General features: G+C 38.9%; 2 protein-coding genes across 9 annotated transcripts in view; one reads left to right on the top strand and one right to left on the bottom strand.

Moving 5' to 3' along the window:
- LOC118269554 (cadherin-99C) overlaps positions 1-27903 on the bottom strand; it is a 153697-nt gene that overhangs the window by 68363 nt on the left and 57431 nt on the right. For all 8 annotated transcript variants that reach the window (XM_050706768.1, XM_050706767.1, XM_050706769.1 and 5 more), the window contains one exon: positions 20599-20648. The gene's annotated coding sequence lies outside the window, so the exon portion shown is untranslated. The remainder of the gene's footprint in view (positions 1-20598; positions 20649-27903) is intronic.
- Positions 23893-25495, top strand: LOC126912848 (uncharacterized). Its single transcript, XM_050707147.1, has 3 exons — positions 23893-23899; positions 23992-25103; positions 25478-25495. Exons 1-3 carry the CDS (start codon positions 23893-23895, stop codon positions 25493-25495), a joined length of 1137 nt encoding a protein of 378 aa, XP_050563104.1.

The following is a 27903-nucleotide window of genomic DNA, read 5'->3' on the forward strand; positions in this document are numbered from 1 at the left end:
AAAAAATCATTTGAATAAAAATGGTATAGATTTGAATAAAAATGATATAGATTTAATTCAAAAGTTACAACGGTAGACAACCACAGATGAAATGGAAATGCTTACAGAAACAAAAAATACAGTTATAGTGAAGAAAAACTAGGCGCAGTGACTCTTATCCGCAATTTCAATCGAAATAAAAACGTAGTTCACGTTGTTTGACAAACATAAAAAATATTTCAACAATTCAAAGCATCTCGAAACCTCGGTCCACATAGTTAATTTCGATTTTACTAGCCAAATAAAGCCAACACAGATCGGATAGCCTTTCACGTACGTATACAGACGATAATGGCCAAAGATTAAGATCTTTTTCGAATGAAATCGTAAGTAATGGACAGACTGGTCGTTTCCATATCTGGTTGTGACGATTAGACACTGGACTGAACAATCCAAACATTTTATTAAATATATTATCAACGATGTGGGTATCAATTTGATCAGTTCCTTTACAGAGGGAATTTTCTTCAGTAATAAGTGTAATGATTGTATTGTTCACCGACACTACGTTAATAAATTCTCCTATTTCTCCACTGTCGATTTAGACTTGAGCTGTTTCATGTTTTCTAGTACAGATTTTATTTATGTTAACATTTTCTTGTCCTGCTCTCAGTGGTTGGTTTACTTAACAAATCTGATCTAGACTAAAATAATTTCGAAAATTTTGTACATTACAAACCCAAGTGGCACTAAGTAATGCTTTTAGTTGATATCATTCGACAAGAAAGTGAATTTAAATGATAGGAATAAACAATGCTTGAGTGTTATTTTAAAGCGGTATTAACGTCGCTACGTTATTATTTTAGCTTTAAAATGTCCAAGGCTAGAATGTCCAATAGTTAGAAACATTAAACAGAAATCGGTGTGGTACATTAGCCAACTCGGTTTCTTTTTCACAAAAACTATCTAGTTTTGTCGGGCAGCCAAAACCGTGAGGTCAGTTAGGCGTTTAACTTTTGGCCAGACACGACACGATAATGTCACCGATTGCGAAAGTCACGCGCCAACACAACCACACTCGCGAGCAAAGCCGACCGAAATCAGGCGGATAATTCGATTCGTTACAATTACTCGATGGTGAAATTCGGAAACTCGATTTTTTTGCTACAATTCCGCTGTTACGCGGTTACGCTGTATTGAGGTCAGAGTGCGTACGAAACTGTTTGCAAGTGGTATTTCAAATAGAAAAGGGACCTTGGTCCTTGGGTAGTTAATTATTCATGGAATACGCTGTTTTGACACCTTTATAATCTGCAGAATTTGCTTTTTCAAAGGAATGTTATACTTGTACGCAAACATACGTCTTAAACAGAACAAGGTATGATCATTTGAGACCGTAACAAAACACATTTAAAGCTCATATTTCATCTGAACAAAGCATAAACTGATGACTTTCTACAGCTCCAGCAAGCAACGAAGCAGTCGATTTTATCAATAACGTTCATTACAGGCATAGGTTACTATTATAAAGTCACAAAGTCATCTGAGAAACTGCAAGGCACAACTAGGAAGCAATGGCCACGTAATGCAGCCATTCATAAAGGTATGAATTACACCTTTTAACGGTTCTCATGCCATACATGGGCACTTTTTCCTATAGCCTCTATTCCTCGGTACATTGGTTTTCCATGAAGAAAGTTAGTATTGACGGTTATGGATGTCACTGGAACTAATTAATGATTTGGTAATGACTTTGCTTTCGCCTTTACGCTTTCATAGGTCGAGGTGTAAGAAGAAACACGTGTGGCGTTGAATTTAAGATGAATTCGATATGAGGTGTCCAATTCGATTAAGTGTGAAATTAGCGTGTCAGAAATTGAACGTGTGATTGGTTTTAATTTATCTTTGAATGCTAATTGGGGTTATGATGTTGGAGGGGGTTTTTGTTTGAACGGTCTAATGTGTCGGAGAAAATGTGTACCAATATTTGATGAATGATGACACATTGACATGTTTGTATGATTTGATGGAACTGTATTGAATAAACTATTGACCCTTCTAGTTAATCTTTCGATGTTTGAAACTAAAACTATTTGCTAACAACCACTTTTATTTTTATACAACTAATAGAAGCAATTTAATATCAATCAACTTTCAAAACATATCATTATTCAGAACTATTAAATGAAGATGATCTCACAATTAATCTAAACGCCCAAACATAACATTTCAATATTTTTATATCGTAACCATGTTATTAGCTTAAGTGAAAAATAATTACCATTACTGCAAAACAAGGCCAATCTAAGCCAAAATGATGAGATTGCGCCTACTACTGACATATCAAGGCAATATTAATCTTACATTACATTATAAAACATATACCATTAGTTATCACTCTTGAATAGCTGTCTAATATACATATCTATTTTTAATGTAGAAATAAAAGATGAAATGAAAAGTAAAGTATGAGATCTTTGAGCAATCGAGCTATTTACGAAAGAGGTCAAGTAAAATTATTAACTTGAGAACAATGGACTAAATTAGATTGCTAACAGCGATTCAAATGAATAGTCAGCTTTAGAGCAATTTGAATTGAGACCTCTGTAGACGAAATGGTCAATGAAGACGAAAAAATATTTTGCATATAGTTAAATTAGGATAAACGGAGCACTTAGTATTAGTAGCCACTGCTGCATGTATGATATATGTAGGTATATTCAAACTAATTCAAATAAACATTTATTTTTGTATTGATATAGGGATGAAGTCGTATTTAAGATCTTTAGTAATAATTTTATGTATGTGTTTTGAGAATCTTCCAATAGTACCTAATACAGTACTTAGATACATAAGTCACATTGATATCAAAATAAAAATATAACAATAAATCCCCATAAATTACCAAGAACACAAAACTTTTCCTTTTAAACTTACTAGATGGGAACCAAGCAATAATGCTTCCCTAGAATGCATTTTACTATACGAAGGATTCAAACGTTCGACAGGCGTCGGATTCAGCTGTCTGTGACTCCTTGAGAGATTGATGTGTGGATCATTAACAGCACTCCTGTGCTTCCCGCCAGCCAGAACAGTGCGTATCCTCAACTGTCTAACAAGAAAGATGTACCGATAAATTGAATTTAAATTAGGCCTACCAACATGTTTTATTTAAACCCTTTCCTAACTTTTTTCTTATCTATTTTCGTACTAGACTCTAATGATTTCCTTTAAAGTTGCGCTATGAATTTTCTCCTGATTCTATCTGTAGTTGTTAAACTGAATTATTGTTCAATATTAAAAGCATTCTCAAACAATACTTGCAACAGTAGCTACTGAATCTAAAGCGACAATTGCTCGTAACAATCGTTTATCTATTGCAGTTTTCATTGCTCTTGCTTCGCCTGAAGCCTATAAACTGTGGGCTATAATTAGCACCCGAAACGTGGACTTACGATATCGAGTATCTAATCGATACAGGAGGTCCATTTTACCAATTGTGAAAGAAACTACCACAGGCAAGTTGAAACTGCCATAACGTTCACTACTCAATATCCTTAATGCAAGTTTGCTTTACGTTGAATGAAAACGAAACTAGAGCGCTTTCGGTGCTCTGGTTGGTCGGTGTGCATGAACCAACCAATCAGTAAAATGAACTCGTGGTAAGCCCTCAGGATAGGGCTGCTAGTTTGCTAGAAAGGAATTCTAAGTATGGAGAAAAAAGTCTTTCGCCTCTTCAAGTGGCGTGAACAGCCAAACGGCATGCCTTATTCAAGTTCTCAACAGTCTTAACAAGGACCCATTGTGTTATATTAACTAGAAACCAGCTTGTTAAGTTTACAACTGATGTCTTACTTCTCAGTACACCTATTCTAACAAACGATAAGTCAAAGATTTATGCTTACGTAAACTATTTCTGTTTACCATAGAACGGGTATTAAGAACAAATATTGAATTAAAATTAAATGTTATAAAACTAATAGCAATAATAAAAGGTAGCAGTAGCTGCCTATAATTGGCACCTGTCTGCTAATTTTATACCCTCTTCCTGCAACTTACAAATTGGTATGCCAATTTGTATGGTAAATTCTGAATCCAATCGATTTTATGATGTCTTAATTAACAGTACACAAATGTTAATAACTGTTTACAAGACACACTTTTAAGTGATCTTCTCTTAAGTTGATTGTATATCTAATTGACATAGTGCACGCCTCAATGAAGTGTTGAATTAGGTTACCATTTAAACTAGAATCCGTACATTATGCTTGAATAAGTAAATGGTAATTGCTAAGGTATAGGTTGATTATGGGCAGTTGTGTTCCATCCTAGGCCCCGCATCATCACTTACCATCAGGCGAGATAGTGGTCAAACGTCGATCCATTAAATGTAAAAAAAGGTTTTCTCCGCGGCAAGCTTAAAATTTGTGTAGATTCTGTAGTAGAGTTAATACAATTAATATCATTAGGTATCTATAGCCCATCGCATTTGGTTAAAGGAAGTGATAATTGTATTTCATCATTATCATTAAATCCATAACACAAATATAACTTTGACACAGAACCAATAAGCTATATCAATATCGGAGGAGGTACAAAAGTAAAACTAACCTCAGACAACATAAAACGTGTAGGTAGATCACAGTATTAGAACGAAATTACAACCGCAAACAAAATCACTTAAAGCTAAGTGACTCAAACACAATAGGAAATGAAACACAAAAAGCCACATCAACCAAGATTCGTGCCTAATATTAATTTATTGTTATGAAATGACAGCACATAATATTGCGCCATTTCCTTTTGAGAAGCATATATCTCTATAGAGATTCTAGACTTTTCTATTTCGGCACATTGCATAGCGAATTAGATCTGATAATGGTAGTCATCGTGGGACCATATTTTTTATTATTTTATTTATTTTTGTATATACAATGGTGGACTTAGTACCTAGTGGCATTCTCTAACAGTCAACCTTTAGATTATGCAAAGATCCGGAGCAGCGGACAACGTAACAGGTTACTACCGGGGCTTTGGCTCAAAGCAGGAGGAGGAACGGGGTGGTTTTAAGTCAGTAAGAGTCTGACACTCCCTCTCGCCTCGCCCAGGGCAGGAGAAGTCTTTGGCTGATTTTCCCCCTTAAAAAAGGGTGATGTAGAGAGACACAATAGTAGGTGTAAAAGTACATAATTATTGCTCTCATAGACTTATAGTGTAGAAACTCAGTATATCATTGTATTATCAAAAACTTTAAGACTTCGTTGACAAAATCTATTCAGGAACCAAAAGAAAGACTATTGAGACCTAGTCTAGATGACTTATAAAATTAAAAATATAAAAATTGCTTATAGAATATTTCGTAAGATTACCTTTCGAAACCTATTAAGAAAATAATTGCAGCTCCCAATACCACTGTACAATGAGATGCATAGTTCATTGGAGTACTTTCGAAATTATTGGAGATCAGCTATTGTGGTTCTTCCACAATAGCTGATCGTAATTTGTTTTAGGTTACGTGAGTTTATATAAAGAACTTCAGTAGCTCGAACCTATTTTGATATAATAATGTCATTATTAATGCACAATTGAGTGATTGTCCAGCCTAGAGGCTATAAATTTTGCAATCGAGGGAAGAAAAGCAAAAAATGACGAAAACAAATATTCTATTGCAAGTAGAGTATTCTCTATTATAACTTTGGTGAGACTCAACTAGTCAAGTTCTTTGTCAAACAGTTGCGTGAGTAAATCGAAAAATGTAATAATTAAATTATTAATTACTTCCTAATCTTTCCAATCCCCGAATACCCATTAACTTTGTAACGCCTCTGGTGTTTCGGGTGCCCATGAGCCGCGGCGATTACTTATCAACAGATGATCTGTTTGCTCGTTTAACGGCTTACACCATAAAATAAAGGTAACAAAATTGTACGGAAAACCATCTATGAAAGATCTAATGCAAGGCACGCTTCGATACAAGTCCTATCAAGTAAAATTTAATGCGCAGTCAATAAATAATAATATACCTGATAGATGAGAGTGAAACCATTTACCAGAGCACTACATAAATCATTACATAATTTCCATATATTTAAATAAACATTCCGAGTAACATCGAGAGTATTAACTATAATTTATCACTAGCAAATGAAATCTATCATTATTTAACATTAAAAGCCTGTATTCTGGACTCGGTAGCTATGTAAAAACTTCAATAAATAAAAATCAACCGTGTTCCTAAACAGTTATAGTTGAAAATCACTTTGGAGTTTCAGTAACGTAGATATAATGAGGTTTGAAGTAAATTCAACCAATGGTACCATATTGTCCAAGAAGAAGCTATGGTAATGCGCCACAAATAATACAATTGCACTAAATCATTCCTAGTATTGAGTATACCAAATACGGTAAGTCCAAAGATATAAATCAAAATATGAAGACTAGAAGCGACTCGCGGAAATGAATATTCAATTAAATTATTGCTGCTTATGTAAAAATGACAGCTGCGTTCCGTTTGTTGTGTAATGTTCTCAGATGGTTGCCACGGCCTTATAGGGTGTGCCTTTGCGCAGAAAGTGTGAACGATGGCATTAGAAAATTATTTTGATTATTTTTTGACACACTTTCCACGCATGCGAATTGGATGGTCAAAATAAAGATTAGGTATCTCATCAATAATTTTGATATATTTTTGTATCTATTTAATTTTGATAACTTTTAGTTTACATCACTTTACAGACAGTTTAAATATACCTACTATACAATATCTATATTGTGCATAGAAACAGTTAACTTTCAGCAATAGAATTAAATTCTATTACATATTATTTACGATCCCCTACTTCCTCAGCTACCAATTCAAACTGCAATAAACAAAATCAAAATGTCATCACGCAATAATACCTTTCCACATACCTTAAGAAAATTAATAATTAATTATAAAACGGTACACACCAATAAACAAGGAAACGTACAATAAATTATCTTATTATAACTGAGCTAGAGTCCATTGTGCGTTCACCGATGCGGGCGAAACCACTGTCATGAGATAAACAGGACTATAAAACATACTGATTGCTTTGGTAACATCGATAAATACGGGTCTAAGTGAAAAACGTTAGTTGACAATTTTAATAGGCCATTCTGTAACGTTACCCGTTCCAGCCAGGATTTATATCTACAGTTTTAATTGTTTTTGAGTATATTTTACCGGGTTTCTCAGTTCTCTAGGATTTCTTAGGTTGAAGTAACATTTTATTTTATAGACTATTCACTGTTAAACGCGACTTCATTTGAGAAGTGTGGATGTGAATTGCTATTTAAAATGTTACCAATTTTCGACCAGATATGAACGCTGTGATTGTGTAACAAAGAAATATTTCAAGTATTACACTTAGTAGTAAAATTAAAAAAAAAATATTTACTATACAATGCAAGCACTAAAGTAATTTGTTACTAAAGTGGAAAATTGCCGGAGTTGCTTTGAGTTTTTATTAAGATACCTTATACACATTTATTTTACAGCATTCCTTAGTCTGAATATTAACAGTTTTGAAGTAATTACCATGTATTTACGAACAACGGTATTAAGTGCTTTGGACATAAATCACGCGATAAATATGCAAGTAATAATGCTTTAAATTGTATGCATGGCCGTACCTTGGTTTACGCAAAATGACAATAATATTGTTTGCTTTTTATTAAAACAATAACTGTTCAGATATAATGTTCGGTTCTTGAATGAGGACTTTTTTGTTTCTACATGCAGTTTTGCTGCCTCTCGTTAATACGTCGATGATAAATCAACCAACCAATAACCAAAGTTGCTATTAGATATTAGGTCTCTTAAAACCCTCAATAGCGTTTGTCAACAGCCAATCAGAAGCTACAGTAATCAGCCCTAAAACACCCAATACGCACGGTTTATCCAACCACCACATTAAGATCTTTCAGCATTCAAAGTGACATTAAATCATCTACATTCTACAATAACCCATCATTTTTCAACATCTCTTCCCGGTTTAAGCACGCACGCATTCATCACCATTCCTTAGTAAATATACAGACCACCTGCCTATCGACTTAGCATAACGAAGTGCAATTTATAGAACGGCATTAGTAACTACGTAGGCGGCGTTTAGTTCTCTATAAAAGCTATTCTGGACGCGGACATTACGGGGAAAAGTATAGTTTTATTGCGAAACCGCAACTGATGTACTGTTATGATTCCTAATGTTACGTGGTTGATCTTTGACTTGGGTTTAATTAGCTAATTACACTAGTTTTTTTGTGTTCAGAAAGTATCTTATCGTTTTTATATTAACAACATTCCGTCAATGTATGGTAACATTGGAGTACCATGCATTCCTGTAGTTTGGCTCGATGGTCAAATGGTCAAGCATCATTGTTGATAGCGATGCACAAGTATTGAGCTTTCCTATAGAACCAAAATCTCAATTTTGTGAGGTTTAATGTTATCTAGCCTTAGCACAATGTTACCTATCCTGTCCACGTATACTGCGACAAATAAATTGGCATATACCACCCAATACCATTCTCATATCTTTAACTTAAGAGTTCTTACACCTCAGCCTTAAACTAGCATAACGAATTTATACTCCTTTCAACCGGCAAAGATTACACAAAATCTTCTACAGACTTTATTTTCCATACAATTTACACTGGCAACTGTCAACGTTGAAAGAAAATATGGTTTCCAGACACAAAAATATTTCCTACGTATAAATAAACTATTGTGCACCCACTGTCATAATCCGGGGAAGCGAGGGATATTTTGTAAGGCAAAGCAAAGGAGTTCTGTATACAGCGTGTAACAAAATACCCATATACATCAAGAAGCACTGAAGAATACAGGTTGAATAGAATCTCTACATAAAGTTTCAGCTCAAAATACGTTTAAAAAAATTGGTACCAAATACTTGGTGTCGCATGGTTCTTGATTTTAAATCATACAAACGTGTCACAACACTACAGGGGTCACTCGCTAATATTACGAAACATTTCTTCTGTAAATCTGATCGCCTAGGGCCTGTCTCATAACTTCATAACTTCGATCCATGAAAAAATTAGTTGAAAAGACCCTTCCCGTAGCGTTTGTTATGTTATCTAGAAACCGTGCACTTGATATGTATACCCCCTTTTTGTTACACGCTGTATATTTATGACATGATTCATTTGACGTAATCGACATCTAAGTTACACGCGTTTACTTATAGCTTACGATTTATTATAGGGATCTTTTTGTTGATAGATTTAGTGCGAATCTAGATCTATGTTGATGTACGACCTCTCGTTTTGATTAGTGTTGTAGTTTATTCATGACTTTAGACCAGGTGTTCTATTTGAAGAATTAATAACTATCGTGAGACAGTAGGCTGCGCGACGTCGCCGCGTCTACGTATGCTGCTCATGATGAAGAGTTCTTCTGTGACTCGAAACTAGTAGAGCTTTTCTCCATTAATGACTACCTAGCGGGTTACTGGGGCTTCGGCTCGAAAAGCAGGAGTAAGAATGGGTTAGTTATTAGTAAGTAAGAGTCTGACACTCCGTCTAGCCTCGCCCAAGGCGGGAAAAATGATCATAAACGTTCATTATTTTTTATTTCTAAGTGTATTTTGTTGTAAAGAAACTCCCTAACAACATAATTAGTAAACGTAATGACAATACAAAGGTATATGTAACGCTTTGTATGTCATTGAAAGAATGAATGAATGAAACGAGAAAAAAATCTATATTACAAAGATCAATATCTAAAATCGAATCAACATTACATTCGCTTAGATGTTACCAAACATTTCAGCGAACCAATCTATTTTAACTAACAAAAGAGCAACGCCATATAGATAACAACACGCCTTTCTACTAAATGAATCAATTACGCTTATCAGTCATCTCATTTTATCATTAAACAAACTAGCTACTCTCATGCGGTTTCACCTGTTGCACGGCTCCTATTAGGCGTAGCGTAATGTTTTATAGTATACAGCCTTCATAGATAAATGGGCTATCCAACACAAAAAGAATTATTCAATTTGGACTAGTAGTTACGGAGATTAGCGTAACAAACAAGCGAGCAAGCAAGCAAACAAACAAAATCTTCACCTTTGTAATATCAGTGTAGATTGAAGTTTACAGTTGCAAACAAAATGTTCTAACAACTCTTATCTTACTACCAAGTAAAGGCTATGGACATTTGAGATCGCAAATTGATTCATTAGATATTTGATTAACCCCGTACCGCGATATTCCTAAATGATATGCTAAATTGGTCCAGATATCTTTGTGAGGATAATTGACAAAATTGATACAGAATAGCCCGGTGTTGTGTTGCGTTGTAAGATTATGAAATACGGAGCAAGTTTTGTTTCAGTTTTGGATGCTTGATATTTAAAGTTAAGTGAGTAATAAATTACTAACAACTCTAGATTATTATTACTCTTTGGCACTGATGTTATGCCTTGCTAGGCAAATATCAAAATGGCTCCTTTTGAGTCATTTACAAACTTTTTATTTTTTATTTTTCAAAGTTCATTTAGTATTAAATTTCACAAGCACCTGACAAGTTCTTATAACAGATTGCGAAACGTAAATTGAAAATTGAAGCGGACAAAACTGAAAACAAAAAGTATTCATTCAAAAACAGCAGTTCGTTAACTTTCCGTAGATTACAAAGAAAGTGAACAATACTGGTGTAATTCAATCACCGCTTAAAAAAACAATGTTACCGTTCTATTGTTGTTTACATAACAAAAATCTAATTAAATTATTACCGGCCAGAATTCACAATCGGACTCGATTCGCACTTAGAATTCTAATTCGAAAACTGCATCGCAACAAATCCATTGTAATCGATACTGTCTCGATCCGGAATGGGATTTAATCAACTTTTTTTTTATTCCGTAGCTACAAACATCTAGTGCAATAAGTTTTTATAGAGTACTTATTGGTCCGTTGAGACACAATCGAACTGTTAATTTCGCAATAGCGTCTCTATGTAATTACTGAGATGTATAAATACGTTGTTAGAAGTGGGTCAGACAGTGTTGTTAGAATGTTGACAATGTATGTACATTGTATGTATAAGAAACTAGTACTAGGTAATTGTCAAACGTATGACTTAAGTTGGACACGCCAGTATTTGACGCTTGAACATTAACGTGTTTATTAATGGATTGGTTTGATTTAGACGGGCTAGGTACTGTTTTAGTGCCCTGTAAATACATATTTTATGTGAGAGCGAATTTACGTAACTTAGTCTTTAGTATTCTTACTTAATATTTCTATGAAAAGTTTTTGAGTCGCGTTCCTTATTTGTTTACTTTTAATTATTACCTTCTTTACATGCATTACTTTGTGGTGGTACAAATAAACTTTACTATACTTTCTTTCTTTCTTTCAATAAAATCTTTGTTACATACTTGACGAAGGCACAAAAGTGAAATTTTAACATTGTTAGGTACCTAAGTCAAGTTTGATACAACACTATCCTCAATGAAAATAAATCTCCACTTCGATACTAACAACGAAATAAAACGTATTAACCTGCTTATCGATACACCTAATCATTATCTCTATTACTTTTGGACCTCTTTACAGAAAGCACCACGCTTACACACAACGTAGCCTATATTATGAGACCACCTGACCACTATGACGGTAATCACAATGATTAATTCAAACAATTTTCAATCTGGCAGACCGTCGAACAAATTGCCTTCGCCCACATAATAAAATTCCTTAGTACGGAACCATCGTGACGTCACTAACGGTGTATGCTGCTATAGCTGGTGCGAAGTCTGAAATATGTCTAATTTTAAATTTTCTAGTTAATGCTTAAAGTCATAAAACGAATTTATAGCGACTATATAGGACCTCTTCATGGTTCCATTTACTTCTATGCCAATGTTTACCAAAACCTATTTAGCAGTTAAAACTTCACAATACATCTAATTCTCTTAATTAATTTGAATTATGACTTTAACAGCCGAACTCAGAGACATGTAATGATTACTTAAAACTTTACCTAGTTAACGATTTTGTTCCGAAAACAACTGCTAAGGACGGGGTATGGAAGTAAGTGTTATAAACAACACTCAATACCAATGATAGAAATCATAGACGCATTATAATAAACACCTTTTAATTCAGATACATAATTCTCTAAAATCTTCAACAAGAATTACGAATCTTTACCACGAGTCAAGCTTTTACAGTAACATAATATTACCAGCCAATTTTAGCGTACCCGCCCACAACTGAAAAGTCCACAAACATTGTTATTCGAACTAAAGGAGGCCGCATATCACACCGACGCGTAACATCAGAAACCCATTAACGGTAATAATTTATTTACAAAAAGGTGCAACCGCCACTGTTACACAATGTATGCATTCGATACTCGACATTAGTTTACATAATTGTGACATAAAGTAAAATCAATGACTTCATTCTGTATAATGTCGATCGAATTACTAGTAATTGATTGTTATGTTTCGATACGGTTTCTAGATTTGACAGTTTTGGTCATCAATTTGGGTAATAAAGAATAGTACCTACATTTATTTTTTTATGGAATAAGAGCAAACCAACAGACGGACGACTTAATGTTAACGCCGCCTGTAGACATTTGCAGCACCGCTATTTAAAAAACAGTAAACTTCTTACTTAAAAGTGTAAAACGCAGAATGATAAACTAAAGTTTATGAAATACTAAAAAAAAATGTTTCTTAATACCTACGTGCATAAAGCTCGTATAGGGTGACCAATTTCATTTTCATACATTTGTGCTTATCACCTGATCGAATAAAACCAGATTGTGGGGGGATAACAACTGCGGTCGATTTTTACACACAACACCACACTCCGGTGTCATTGTGAACAGCGCACCGTTGCAAATGCAATTGTCAGTTGTAAATGAATTTATTGTTAGGTTACACAAATCCCTTTCAGCTACTGAGTATTAGGACTTGGACTCGATGCTGAACTAGAGCCAAGAATACGACAAACCAGATGAAAAGTAAAAACATAGCAGAACACAGGAACTCAGTTACGTAAAATGTCACAAGGAATACAAATCATTAGACCAACAGTTCAATGAAAACAAGCTTCGTGTTAAATGGGGAAATAGAAAACCACATGTAACAGTATGAATAGAAATATTCCCTTAATTGACCAACCGAGTGCATTTAACCACACATTGAATCTCAGCGCCATAAATAAATCAACGCGACTGAAGCTAGCGAAAGTCGTTTCACAAACGAACTCCTTTTTCGAATGTCGATATTTCGAAGTGAATCGAAGACTAAATAGATGTAAGTGTAGAAAGGATTGGTAGAAAGTGAGGGCGATCTGTGTGGTCCCAGACTTGTAAACCTCAATCTTTAGCTTAGCCAATTTAAAAGTTCAACGAAGCGGTTAACATTTAAATTATTTAGAGAACTATAATTTAAGTCAGGCGAAGTCTTAAATCCGCTAGCTTATCAGTGATGTAGTATAGGGCTTAAATTCAGCTTCAGATTCAAATGTTAAAACATTTACTTAGGTATATTTTATCAAAACGAGGCAGAAGCGTAATCTCGCATAGATCAGATTAACACACCAGAAACAATGTTAAGATCAGCTCATATTGTACACGGCTCGTGATAGCAAACGTCATAAACATGAACGAACAAGGTGTATGAGCCCGTGACGTCATAACACAACGCTCGCACCGGTGTCACTGTCGGTTGCCGTTAAAACTATAGCTATGAGTATGAGTATTCCAATACCGTAATACTAGAGCGCCGTCAGTAGCGAAACGTGAGCGATAATTTAACGATAGTCCCCCTCGAACGGTACTAGACAATCGAGAACGTTTACGTATCGGTTATCGAGAATCGCCACGATCGGAATTTAGGGTCGGTATATCGGCGATTGGCGATTGCAGCGCAATCTATGCAGCGCATCGAGTTGATAGAGATATTTACTTTGAGAAGCAATCGTTTAGAGATGACCCTTCTGAGTAGCGACTGATTAATCTGTGGGAACTTCGTATACAATGCTGGAAGACGAACTTTATCATATTATTGGAGTTGTAAGATTAGAAGCAGTAGACAAAGGTGCAGTGGACGTATTTCTGCCTATTGATTCGCAAGAAATATACAAATCCATAAAACATTACACCAAATCAAAGCACTGTTTAATCTACAAACACACTGAACAATAACAATACGCATCATTACGCAAAATGATTGAATGTTTCATCCCACAGAAATGAAGTCTCATCACGCACCTACTCAATCACGCAGCAAATAAACAAACAATGACACCTATTTCATACAACAAGTCAATATAAAAACAATTAAGTAAGACTAAAATATAAACACGTCAAATATTCATAACACGTCCTAATATTTTCTTTATAATGAGAAAAGTCCATTCATAATTCAAGAGGTTGAAGAAACACGTGTTTGTTACCTAAAATGGCGTGGCCCCAAGTAGCGGTGAAGTTTGTGCCGACTCGCCGCCTCGAGAACAGGTTGTACCAAATTTGGGACACCAACGACCAGTTCGCGGACATCAATTATTATAATTTGTTGAACCTACATTTTGAGGTTTTGTGACTCATGAAGTCTGCTTGAATTTAGTTGACAATTTTTGGCTGGCTTATTGTAATCAACCTAGTTATTTTGGAAGTAATTAGAAGCGTGATTGATTATCGACTCCATACCAAAACATGTATCGGTAAGATAGTGATTGAAGTCGACGGCTAACTGTGATACCTACTACATTAGTAGGTTAATATCCCAATATTCTCAATTAGAGGACATTAAATTGTAATGGAATGTTCGTGAAATGGAAGGCAAGCAAGAATCAACCAAAGTCCAGACTTCAGAACATAGTTCTACAAACCAGTAACTACACAAGAAAAAATAATTCACTTCAGGTCTAAGCCAATCGTAGGAGTCAAGTGGGTTATTAAACAAGTCGCCAGAGATCGCTATCGTTGTTTATAATTGCAATAACTAGAAAGTGTACAGTCTGATATTTGCTACTCCTTACCTAATCTAAATTGAAATTATCATAATTGGAGGCAACTGTTAGTAGTTACATGGATAATATTACACGAATGATTACGATTGTGATCGCTTCATAGATTTTTATGTAAGGATAACAATTGTGTAAGGAAAAGGTTACAATTTGAAACAGCGATCATTGATTTTCAGTGTAACATGGGCGGAAAAATATAGAAAATTAGTTTTAGGGTCCATCAAATACGGAAACCTTGCGAAAGCCCATATAAAACTTCACGCCATTGATGAGAAACTCCGAAAATAGAAAAACTCAATGAATAAATGATGACAAGTCCGAAATGAGAAATCAATCTAAGATCATACAAAGAAGAGATCGGAAATGACTATAAATTAATCAATTAGAGAAAGTTTTATATGAAATGCAGACCAGCTTCGAAGATTATGCAATTATATCGGCATCGAAGACGCAAATTTTATGCACAGTATGGTCCAGATGTTGCACAATAACACCCACTTTAATTGGCAACATTAATATCGATTTTCATATGACTTGTGAGACTAGCATTGTAATTATCTGCCCACAAATAATGTGTGAAAGATTAACTTTATTTGAAAAGTTACAATACTAAATTTGATGAAATATCATTATTATTTTTTTGTTGTGGGTGTGTTGACAGTCAAGAGAAAGTTAAGCCAAAGATTGATTGTTTTGGCAAATATTATGACTGAATAAATAAATTAGATTCTCTTTCTCGTTTTGTAATCTCTTGAGATTGTTATCAACGTGACAGTGGAGACGACTGTCATTTGCAACAAATGACTTTTTGCCCACACAAATATGGCCAATGGCTATACTCGTATATGGCCTGCAAAGACTTTTGAACAGTTAATAAAAATATAGACTTAAGAGAAGGTACAGTTAGATTAGGTATAAATGATGAAGCTAAGATGATATAGCTATTGAATTTTAATACGTAACTGTAAGAGCCTATTCCGAAAAAGCTATCAAACTCAATTAAAACTGGAAGACAAGCCCGCGAATGGCAAAACTATAACGGTCGAAGACCATCTTGATAACGGTAGTAATACGGCCATATTTATTGCAACATATAACATACAATAATAAAATTCAGCGTTTAATGGGTGCTTTCAAAGAAGACTTAATTCAAATATTAATGCATGCAAAACAAAATTTAATTATTCCTCCACACCTCTCTAATAGGAAAAAATATCGAAAGCCTGACAACATTACCATTTATGGCAAAGTTTATTCTTTTTTTATTTAATTAATAAATCTTCGTTATAAGTCACCTGAGATAATAATTAATTTGAATCTTATATGGACATGCAAAGATAACAAAGTAGATTGACGACCGTGCTGTCAATTCACTGTGATCGTTTATCACGGCATTAGAATATGATAGCGATAATTCTATACATTAATGACGTAATACCAAAATCTACACAAAACTATTTAGAATTTCAAATGTCTACCACCTCCGAAACAGAAAGGTTAAACTCATCACTTGAGAAACAAAATATTTCAATTCTTATTTTGGTGTGATCAGACACATTTTCGACGTCCTACGTAAATAGTCTTGAATTAGGACATTGGTTCGTTACTACAATATTCATTTTATTTCTCAACACTACCATTTCAATCGAAGCGACGATATCTTCAATACAGTATCAATAAATTTCATACTATTGGAAAATCGTAGACCACAGAAGGGAAAATGGCAAAGTTACAGATACATATTCATTAGAATCTTAATAGGAAGGCAAATATAGACAATCTTAATGCCTGGGAAACAAATACAAATGGTCTAGAGGATAAAGGAACCGTTACGACAGAAGCCAAAGATTTAAATGAGACGAAAGATACGTTTGTGAATTACAAAATGGACACATTCACTGACACAATACGTATAGTGCACATGTACGCAGTAAATACGCTAGATTAGAATATTGTAATGAAGCCTGGGAATGAGAATGTGTTAACAAAAGAGCACCAAGAAGTGTGGCGAACAAATAAATCTTAATCTAAGAATATAAATTAAAATGAAAAATAAATTTAACGCAACATTATCGACTACGAAAAAGTTAACTACGATTTGTAATAGCAATTTATTTATAGACAAGACATTCGTTTTCTTTTTAAACACTGACCTTGTTAGCCGAAAAAAACTTAAAAGTCGCAATCGATATTGATTTGTACAATACAAAAGCTTTGTCTATGAATGAAGAAGTTGTTTTACTACTTCATCGAAACGTACACGTCCTTTAGTTTATACAAAGTCATCTTACTATAGTTTTACTAACAAAAACATTGCAGACACTATCGAAAGATCTTTGGAATTCAATTATGGATTGCTATAATAGATTACATGAAAGTTTTATTATTAGTTCGTACGATCAATTTTCGCAATTTATCTTTCCAATTATAAGTCCCTTTGCTCCTTGGGCCAATCAGGTATCTGTTTCAGAAGCATTATCACTTCGAAACGAGGGCGCCAGCCCCGTACCGTTATGGCGAGAACTTGAAGGAGAAACACACGGATACGTATTGCTGGCGTTAACGGTTAGACCTTACTTAGAAACGAGTAATGAGCTAATGAGTACTTCCGTAATTAATATTGATGAACTAAATGGTGGAAGTTAAAGGTTCGTTGATAGAGATAAAAATGGGCTTTAGATGCGTATTTAATGACATTCTGGTTTTCTCACTGGTCAAGCAAACACAATTACCTGTAATGTCTTAAGATCTCACCTTTAATATTTACTAACACAAACCAAATAATCATACGAAATAACTTTAGTGTCTGCGTCAAAATGAATCCAGATACTATTAATCAAATATTGGATACAATATATTTCCTTGAAAGGAACCAAATAGCAATATCTAAGCACACAAAAGCAACAGGTCACTAATACCGCAACCTTATTACCTTTGAATTTATCGTTAACGCGCATAAATTTGGTCCGTATATTTCGAAAGTCGAGAGTTTGAAAAGCCCGTACCGCCATTGTAAAGACCTTATTAGCTCTAAAGGTCCATGTTCCTGTGAAAGATTTACTTAATGCGATTTCGGAGTAGCGTGCAGAAGTACGTGTGGTCTACTGCTATTTGGTATTCAATGAGCCTGATTTAGAAGGCGAACGAAATTAAGAGCTGGTGATAATGTGCCGGTGCTAAGAGTCTAGTGTCGGTTATTGTCTTGAGAATTGGAATTGCTAAAGCGGGTGAGAAGTTTGCTGTGAAATTTAGATAAGCATGAAACGGTTCAATAAGCACAATAATCAGGACAAAGATATTGGTATCGTCTTACTTAAAGATATTGGCATTAATATATGTTTCTATTTTTTGATACAGACCTCCCAATAGTCACAGTTCATTTATAATTTTCGTGTCTTTTCTACACAGCTGAGCAGAACGCCCACAGTTAGTAGGTAAGTTATAGAGCTACTAAAGACTATAGAGCTTATATCAATAAAAGATTCAATTCTGTGACTAACCAGCATAAAATTACTTTGAAAGGCATTAAAATTCAGGACCTAATTCATACAAATCAAACTGATTTAGCCTAGACTACTAACGTCATCGTAAAGAAATTCTCAACAACCATGACATCATATTACACTATCTCAATAGCAAATAGCTAAAAACTTTCAATCGTTCATTCCCCTCACGTTTTATAATGATGTTGATTACATTAAATTAAGCGAACCCATATCACGAACCATGTATGTTCGTATGTTGTAAAGTCCGTGAACTTTAACCCAAGACTTAGTAGTATTCTTTGGGAATTTGTTCAAAGTAACGGAACCCGTTCATTAATGGCATTGTGATGGGAACGTTTAATTGTATGCTATCGTGAATATCGTGATGTTTTAGGAAAACTATTCATCGTGCGTGCGTGATGTTATGTCAGATATCTATTGATAATAATGCATATATTTGTTTTTCTTCGGGTATATGTTTGATTAATAGTTTTTTTCTTCAGGTGTGGTTTTCTCATAACTAGAGAGGCATATGATTTAAGGGTTAAAATTTTAGGTTTATTACTTCTACAACATCAAACCTATCGTTAAAATGCATTTTCTGACAGGAAACACCATGAATAGAATTTCAATAAACACAACATTAAAGACGCTAATGTCAGCAAAAGCTTTTGTTAATCCGATACCTAATAAAAATGAAGCAACAACTAACATTGAAATCACATTTCACGTTAATGAACTTGACACGCTAAAATGACGTTAAGCAAAACATATTCCCACACTCGCAAAACTGCAACTAAAAGAAACAGTAGACGATACAAGTAAACACACATAAACACGATGAAACAAATTCTTCCGCCATGACTAAGATTACATTAAAATTGGAGTCATTTGAGTATTCCGTAATACATTGACGCTTACTTATTCAGGAGACGTAAGTAAACTGGCGTAACCAATTTATACCGTACACACAGTACAAGTTGAACATAGTGTATTGTTAGCTAGCCTCCAGGCAGAATTTGTAACACCTCGCACAAAATACGTGGTTGAAAGAAAATAGCAAGAGAATATAGGCTCGTTTGCAGTGCAAACAAGCAGACAATTGTTGACGAAGGTTTAGGAGAAATAGATGATAAAGAAATATTCACATTTTGGATAACAGATGATGAAGTAATTGGTGTTGTAAACGATACGATGCGTTTGGATTGTATAAACATTTTTGGAGCAGTGTAAACTTTTTGCATTGCCCTGTTCTGCAGCAAGGCTTGTTATGCTGAGTCATTTATGTAAATAGAATAGATGTTTATTCCAACAATAGCTTTGTCAAATCAGAGCTACTTGTAATAACAGACGTTCGAGTAAAACACGAAATTTATTAAAATATACAATAGCGTGAGGAGAATTTAGATTCGTAAATTGAACAGCTTCGACAATAAGTTTATTCAACTTCAAAACACAATACAATACCAGTCCGAAGTGACCACTAAGAAAGCATTACCACAGAGAATTGAATTGTTACCGTACTGCGAGCATTACTCAAAATATAGCTCACAGTACGGTAGCACCTGAAATAAGTTGTCTTATCTGTGTAAAATCTGAGATAACTGGAAGTTTAACGATTATTACTTTCGATTATACATGAGCAACCTGTTATATTAAAGTTCAGAGCATTTCAACGGAGTTAGTTACTCAATCTCATCGAACCTCGATCCACATTGTAGAAGTGTACACTATAGACACGACAGATTTACGACGAGAACAACTCGCAATTTCACGATTGACGTGAGTTAGGATCGCATACACGCCACATATCACGTCGTGGGCTGCGAACCTGTTGCCTCCACAAATGTGGGGCGACGCTAAATCATCCGCAGCAGTTCACTGTCTTGTCAAAATAAATTGAATGACTTCATTTTGTCACCAAAGAAGCGTGGGTCGCAGTCCAATTCCTCATGCCACACCCTTTACTTCAACAAGAGGGGCATTTATCCATATACATAGATTGACGATTAACCGGCAGAATAGGCCCATTATGTGCTTATGCTATAAACATGTTTCTTTACATAATACATTTACATTCTGGACTCACCTAAAAGTCGTTCGGCGTTCGACCTCATAATCGCTCCGCCATATTTGAATCTGTGAACAATAAATGAACGTATGTTAAGCATAATTTCTTGTCTTACTGCGTGGCTGAATAATGGATACGTAATTATTTTATGAATATGTAGCAGGAGGCGCTCAACAAATATCTTGATATACCGGTAATAACTACTGATATTAAAGACACCACCCATATGCTACACAAATGGGAAATGAAGTGATAATTCAATCAGACAACTTTCCCTGAAACCCATTAACAGATGCATGAAGAACTAGAAGTTAATAAGTACAGTAACAACATAGATTAAACGAACATCCCATGAAACATTTCTCACAGCCTTTAAGGTGGCAATAACACAGAATTAACCATAAACTCCCTAGTTACACTGCAGTCGGTTGTCACCATTAAAGGCGCGAAAATTAGTGGGAGTAAACGCGGTATTTACAAACAAGACTTCAAAATATATAAATCAATCTTCCTTTCATTCCATAATTGGACTAGTTTTTGTCACCATTTCATAAGCTGCCTTGGCAATATAATTATGTTTATTCTGCGCCATTGCGGCATAGATTTAACGTCTTTAAACACTTTTACTGCTTTTTCTCTGACATTGAGTAACTACAGTTCCTAAGAAATACATTCAGAATATAAGGATGTCTTTTTCATTTGCCGATCACGTCTTCAGTGTCCGCGTGAGTTAGTTTTTACTTTTTCAAAGGGTAGTAAAGGTAATTTTATGCAATTCTCAGTCTTAAGTTATAGTTATGGAGGTCCAATTTGCATTGAAAGGCATTTTAAATATATGGTGTGCCGGTATTGTTGTTTATATCAGTCGGAATACATCTATTGGTTGATGTAAGGACTCTACTGTTTGCTTTAATATAATTTTAAACTAGGGTGTGAATACAAAATTATAAAGAGTTACTTTTTGGATTACAAAAATATCTTTGGTCATTACAAAAAACAAAGCATATCGTTATTCGTAGCCTTAATTTTCCTATAGAAGTTTCTAGAACTAATGTCTACAATTTCTACACAATTCAGTTAAAAGCCTGTGGATCTTCGCTCAATAAATATATTGGAATGAGGATCGCGATAGTACACGAGTAACTGCACTGACCTGTGGCTTGAGCATCGCACGGATTTACTGCTTATACTTGCCCTAGATTTGAAGTACTTTATTATGTTTAATATTCTCGGTATTAGTAGGGTATTTTGTTGGAAAAGGGCAAAAGGCTTTCCGCTTTTAGAATTAGATATAACTGTGTAGTAACTTCTTCATTCCGTTATTGATTAATGTGCACATTATCAAACCGTTTTGGGATGAGGATATAAAGAAAGGAATGTAGAGGTACATACAGATTCAAATCAGATTAAGATAAGTTTTTTCTTTCAACAAGATAATGAAATAAAATATTTGGTATTTACTCGGTTCCAAAAACTACCGAAACATCACAAAGCTGCACTTCTCAGAACACAAAGATATCTTCAATTTACTCGCGCCTTAAACGTGTGCATATAATTGCATATTGCAGTATAACCACATAATGGTAATCTCGTGTGCTCGTAATAGCAATTACGTGACTCGAAACCATTGTCAACAATTATACAGCTACGGTTTTAGGGAATAATTTTACTAAAATTACAACCTATGTTTCATACTTTACGATGTTTTTGGAATTGTCGTAAAGTCAACATTCTTAAGAAATCACATATTTCTCCGTTGTTATTATGTTTCAAAGCTTGAAGGTACCTACCAAAAGCGAAACTATAAAGCGAGTGTTGAAATTTGGCATAACTTGGAACACTGAAGGCTGTAAGTTTAATTACTTTGGACTGAGTAACTTGATATTGTTTTCCGAAGAGATAATTTAATACATTTTTCATCTTTAAAACCCATTAAATCAACTGTTGTTTGGTTGAGTAGTGGCAATTATAACTGGAGAGCATGCGTTAAGTTCAATTTGATGGTAATGATAATCGAAAATCACCATTAATATCTTAGTATCAGAATCAAAGTCAAATCATTTATTTCAATTAATCCTTAATTAACGTCAAATTGAATTGTCCGTCAGTCTATCTGCCAGTGAAAATAGGTGCTCGTTCCAAAGCTTCAAATGGAGAAGCACGAGGAAGAAACTCCATAGATACTCTTTTAAAAAAAATCTTGAATGGATTTGTGGTGCCTATGTGTTTCTTGACATTCCTTACATAGGAACAACATTCCCTCTCTACTTTTCCTATCTCATTAAGTTACGCCAGCAAAATCTTTACCACCAAGATTGTGAGCATTCTTTCCACAATTATCTCGCAGCGATTATACTTGCACTGAAACTCATAAATATCAGTGCACGTTTACTTAATTCCGTACCTAACCTTAATAAAACTAAGTCCAGGAAGAAATTAGAGTCAGCGTTGATGAATGTTTGACGTGACGTCAGTTCGTGATGCAGTTGTTTCCATAACTGTATCAGTGAGTGTTGCTGGCTTAAATGCAAGTCCAGTTAGGACAGAATTGAGGCATAATTCAAAGAGATAATTATTTGTAAACTGTAATTTGTAACTAAATGCTCAAGACATTTTGTTTTCATTTAGAAGGGGCACATAGTCCAGCAGTACATGCACATAAAATATCCACAGACATTTTCCATCAGCCAAACCATTCAAGTGTGGGAGAGCCATGCTTCGGCACGAATGGGCCGGCTCGACCGGAGTTATACCACACGGCCTCACAGAAAACTGACGTGAAACAACAGTTGCATTGTGTGAGTAAGGTTACTGGAGGCCCAAGTACTGCCCCTTTCCTATCTTTCCAATTCCCGATGCCTTAACAACCCTTAAATTTCTAACCCCCAAAAGGCGAGTAACACACTTGTAACGCCTCCGGTTTTTCGGGTGTCCAATGTCCATGGGCGAACACGATTGCTTTCAATCAGGTGATCCGTGCGGAAAATATAAAGAAAAAAAGAAACGAGCGAAAAAATAACACTAGGAAATGCTAATTATAGGTAAAGGAACTTTGGTATTCAAAAAATAATTTTCTACATCACTAAGTAATTCGAATCCCGTTAAAACTGATGAATCGATTAAGCCTAACTTCTTGCGGATTCCAAAGCCTGATCAAGCGAAAATTAATTAGCGGTGTTACAAGTGATAGAACTCATCGTGTCATTCAACTAAACGGTTTTGTTACGACAGCAAATTATTCAAGATTCTTTCTTTTTTATTGGGACAAGCGCGCCACAACTTCCCATGCCGCTGCTACTTCTGTAAGCCAAGATGTACAGTAGATACATAAAAAATAAAAATCTGGAACACTGAACTCCGACGCGTCCCAGGGACATGAATGAAAGAAAACAAAATCTATAAAACCACCAGAGGAGGAGAGGGCAGGTGAGCTTAGCTCGCCTGCAGTTGTTGTGGCAGAGAGCCTTAATGGCTCTGATACCCGTGGGGAGGCGCTGGACTCGTCCAGCAAGTCCCACACACGGGTCCCAAGCTGGAAGGCGTCGGACTCGGAGTCCGACTCCTCATCAGTGTTTGCCGCGAGCGTGAGCTCTCAGCGACAGACAAGGGCGGCTTTCAAGCGCCCCAGGACGGAGGAGGGTCGGGGATTGTCCTCGTCCTCCAACGCGCAGGAGGCCCCGGCCCCCCCTAAAATCCCCACGGCCGCGCGGGGTGGAGGCAGGGGGAAGGGCAAGAGGTTGGCAGGTACTGTCCGACCCAAGCCGGCTGAGCGTCCTGCCGCAGAGGGTAGCGCTCTAATCAGTGCCGTCCACTCGGACTCCTCCGTGATGGAGGTTGTGGATGCCGAGAGCTTGAATGGTGAGCGTGGCTCTGAGACCCTTCGTCAAGCTGTCAGGGAGGGACTTCGCCAGATAGCAGGAAAGAAATCCCAGCCTGCCGGAGCCGCTCAGCTGAAGTCGGTGGAGGCCGAAATTATGGCGGCGGCCTTCGATATATGTAGGGTTCCCTCGGCGGGAAAAGTACATCGGGAGCTGGCCGACATGCGGCGGGAGCTGTCGCGCTTGTCTGCCTCCAATGCGGCGCTGGAGGCCGAGCTCCGGGCCACTAAGGCTGAGCTTGCCGTTTGCCGAGGACGTCAACCTCAGCCTCCGGCGGAACCTGATTTGGTGAAGCTACTTCGCAGGGAGATGGCTGCTTTCCAGCAACGTTTTAATGTGCTGGAGAGCAAACTCCTCCGTCCCCCGCTAGCGGCCTCGAGTTCAGCGACCTCGAGGTCATACGCGGCCGTTGCGGCCAGGCCCTCGACCTCCTCGGGTCGGACTAGCCGCGACACTCAACCGGTGGCAAGGCCACGAGCGGCTCCCCCAACAAGGGCCCCAGCTCCTCCAGTGGTGCAGGCTCCGGCTGGCGGGCAGGCGGTAAATGCGTCTACCGGACGCAGAAGAGGGAGGAGGGGTGCAGCGGCTCAACAAGCTGCCCCAGTCACAAGCGAGCCCACCCTGCCGGCAAGTGGTGACTGGCAAGTAGTTGGCGAGGCGAGGAGAGTCGCCAAAGAGGCGAGGAAGCGCCGCAAAAAAGCGCAGCGGCAGCGGCGTCAGCAGCAGCGCAAGGAGAAGCGCGCTGCGGCCTTGCTTCTCGCCCCTAAGACCGCGGCTGTAGTTATTACGCTACAGCCCGATGCAGTCCAGAGGGGTGTAACGTATGGCGACGTCCTCGCCAAATTGAAGGGGGCGGTGACTCCCGCGGAGTTCGGGGCCCCTGACGGGTTCTCAATGAAGGTGACGGCAACTGGAGCCCGTCTACTTGAGGTCCCCGGCGCGGCCAGTGGTTCATCCGCCGACGCCCTAGCCGAAAGGATTAGGGCGTGTCTCGGTGCGGAAGAGGTTCGCGTGTCCAGGCCCACCAAGTGCCTTGACTTGCGTATATTGGGTCTGGACGACTCCGTGACGGAGCACGAAGTGGTGGCCGCTGTCGCCAGGACGGGAGGGTGCCCTGTTGACCAGGTCAAGGCAGGCACCATCCGTCCGGACAACTCGGGGCTGCGCACGGTGGTGGTAAGCTGCCCCGTGACAGCGGCCAAAAAGATTAAGGAGGGCAGAAGGCTCCTGGTGGGGTGGGTCTCGGCGCAGGTCAAGCTGCTCGAGGCCCGACCTCTGAGGTGCTACCGCTGCCACGTGGGCCACCACGTGAGCGTTAAATGCACCTCGGAGGTTGACCGCAGCGACCGCTGCTTCCGCTGCGGTCAGCCCGGTCACAAGGCCGGTACGTGCACCGCCCCGCTGCACTGCGACGCATGTGCAGCGGCCGGCAAGCCGGCCAATCACCGGGTCGGGAGCAAGGCCTGCTCCCCCCCTACCAAACCCAGGGATAAGGGTAGGCCCTCCGCCGCCCCCGTCGTTTCCGCCACCGCCGCCGCAGTCGCCACTGCTACCGCCGCCGCGGTCTCCGCCGGCCGTAATGCCGCCAGGGAGGAGGTTGTGATGGATTGTCAGTAATGACTCCATTCCGCCTCCTCCAGGCGAATATCAACCACTGCGCCGCCGCTCAGGACCTTCTACTCCAGAGCATGGCGCAGTGGTCAATAAATGTCGCTGTGGTCTCCGAGCCGTATTTCGTCCCGCCCAGGGATCACTGGGTTGCGGACTTGGACGGTTCGGTGACCATCATCTCGTCGGCCGCCGCCGGTACCCCGACTCTCGAGAATGCTCGGAGAGGCCGGGGTTGTGTCGCAGCACGGTTCGGAGAGATCGCTGTGGTGGGCGTGTATTTCTCTCCGAACCGAACTCTCGCCGAGTTCCACAACTCCCTGAGGGAGTTGGTCGCCGTCGTCGTCGGGTTCCGTTCCCTCCCCGTGCTTGTCCTCGGGGACTTCAATGCCAAAAACTTGGCTTGGGGTTCCCGGCTCACTGACGTTCGGGGTAGGATGGTGGAAGACTGGGCTCTGGAGACAGGCCTAGTCGTCCTGAACCGGGGTTCTGTCCCCACGTGCGTGCGGATGCAGGGCGAATCGGTGGTGGACATATCGTTCGCCAGCCCTGCTCTGTCACCTCGTGTCGTTGACTGGCGCGTTATGGAGGAGGTGGAGACGTTCTCGGACCACCGGTACATCCGGTTTGACGTCTCCACCGAGGCCGCGAACCCGCTAGTCAGACAGGCCCCATGTGGCCCGCGTTGGGCGCTGAGACAGCTGGACCGGGAGCTTTTCCTGGAAGCCGCAATCGTGCAGGCCTGGGTGATACCACCGGACAGGCCTGCCGACATCGACGAGGAAGCAAGATGGCTCCAGGACGCCATGTCCAAAATATGTGACGTGGCGATGCCCCGGGTCCGGCCAGGTCAGCGCAAGCGCCAGGTGTACTGGTGGTCGCAGGAGCTAGCTGCTATGCGCAGTGCTTGCGTTGCTGCGCGACGCCGGTACACCAGGCACCGCAGGCTCCGTATCCGTCCTTCAGATGCGGAGGTCAGAGAGGCGGAGTTGTACGAGGGGTACAAGGCGGCAAAGGCCGCCCTCAAAGCGGAAATTTGGCGGGCTAAGGAGGAAGCCCGCCGAGAGATGCTGGAGACTCTGAACAGAGATCCATGGGGGCGCCCCTACCGGATGGTGCGTGATAAGCTCCGCACCTGGGCTCCCCCGCTCACTCAGAGTCTCCGGCCAGAAGTTGTGGAGGAGGTAATTGGCGCCTTGTTCCCCCAACTTCGGAGGGGTTTCACCCCTCCATCCATGACTCCGCCCCCTGCGGTGCCCAATGCGGGCCACAGCGACGACGACGACGACATCGTTCCGGAGGTGACCGAGGCAGAACTGAGAGCGGCGGTGCGCCGGATGGGCGCCAAGAACACCGCCCCAGGACCCGATGGCCTACATGGCAAGGCGTGGGTCCTGGCCTCGGAGGCTCTCGGGCCTCGATTAATAGGTCTCTACAGCGCATGCTTGGAGAGGGGCCAGTTCCCGCTTCAGTGGAAGACGGGAAAACTGGTCCTCGTGAAGAAGCCGGGGCGCCCTGCGGACTCTCCGTCCGCGTACCGGCCCATTGTGCTGCTCGACGAGGTGGGAAAAGTCTTCGAAAGGATAATTTCGAACCGCCTCGTCGCGCACCTGTCTGGACTTGGGCCGGACCTCGCGGATGGCCAGTTCGGCTTCCGTAGAGGGCGCTCCACGGTGGACGCCATCATGCGCGTAAGAGACCTCACGACGGGGAATGCAGTGTCCAGGGGTAAGGTCGTCGTGGCGGTGTCTCTGGACATCGCCAACGCTTTCAACTCACTACCCTGGAGCTGCATACTGGAGGCACTCCGGTACCACCGGGTGCCTACCTATCTCCG

Source organism: Spodoptera frugiperda, chromosome 30, assembly GCF_023101765.2.
Source record: "Spodoptera frugiperda isolate SF20-4 chromosome 30, AGI-APGP_CSIRO_Sfru_2.0, whole genome shotgun sequence".
Taxonomy (NCBI): domain Eukaryota; kingdom Metazoa; phylum Arthropoda; class Insecta; order Lepidoptera; family Noctuidae; genus Spodoptera; species Spodoptera frugiperda.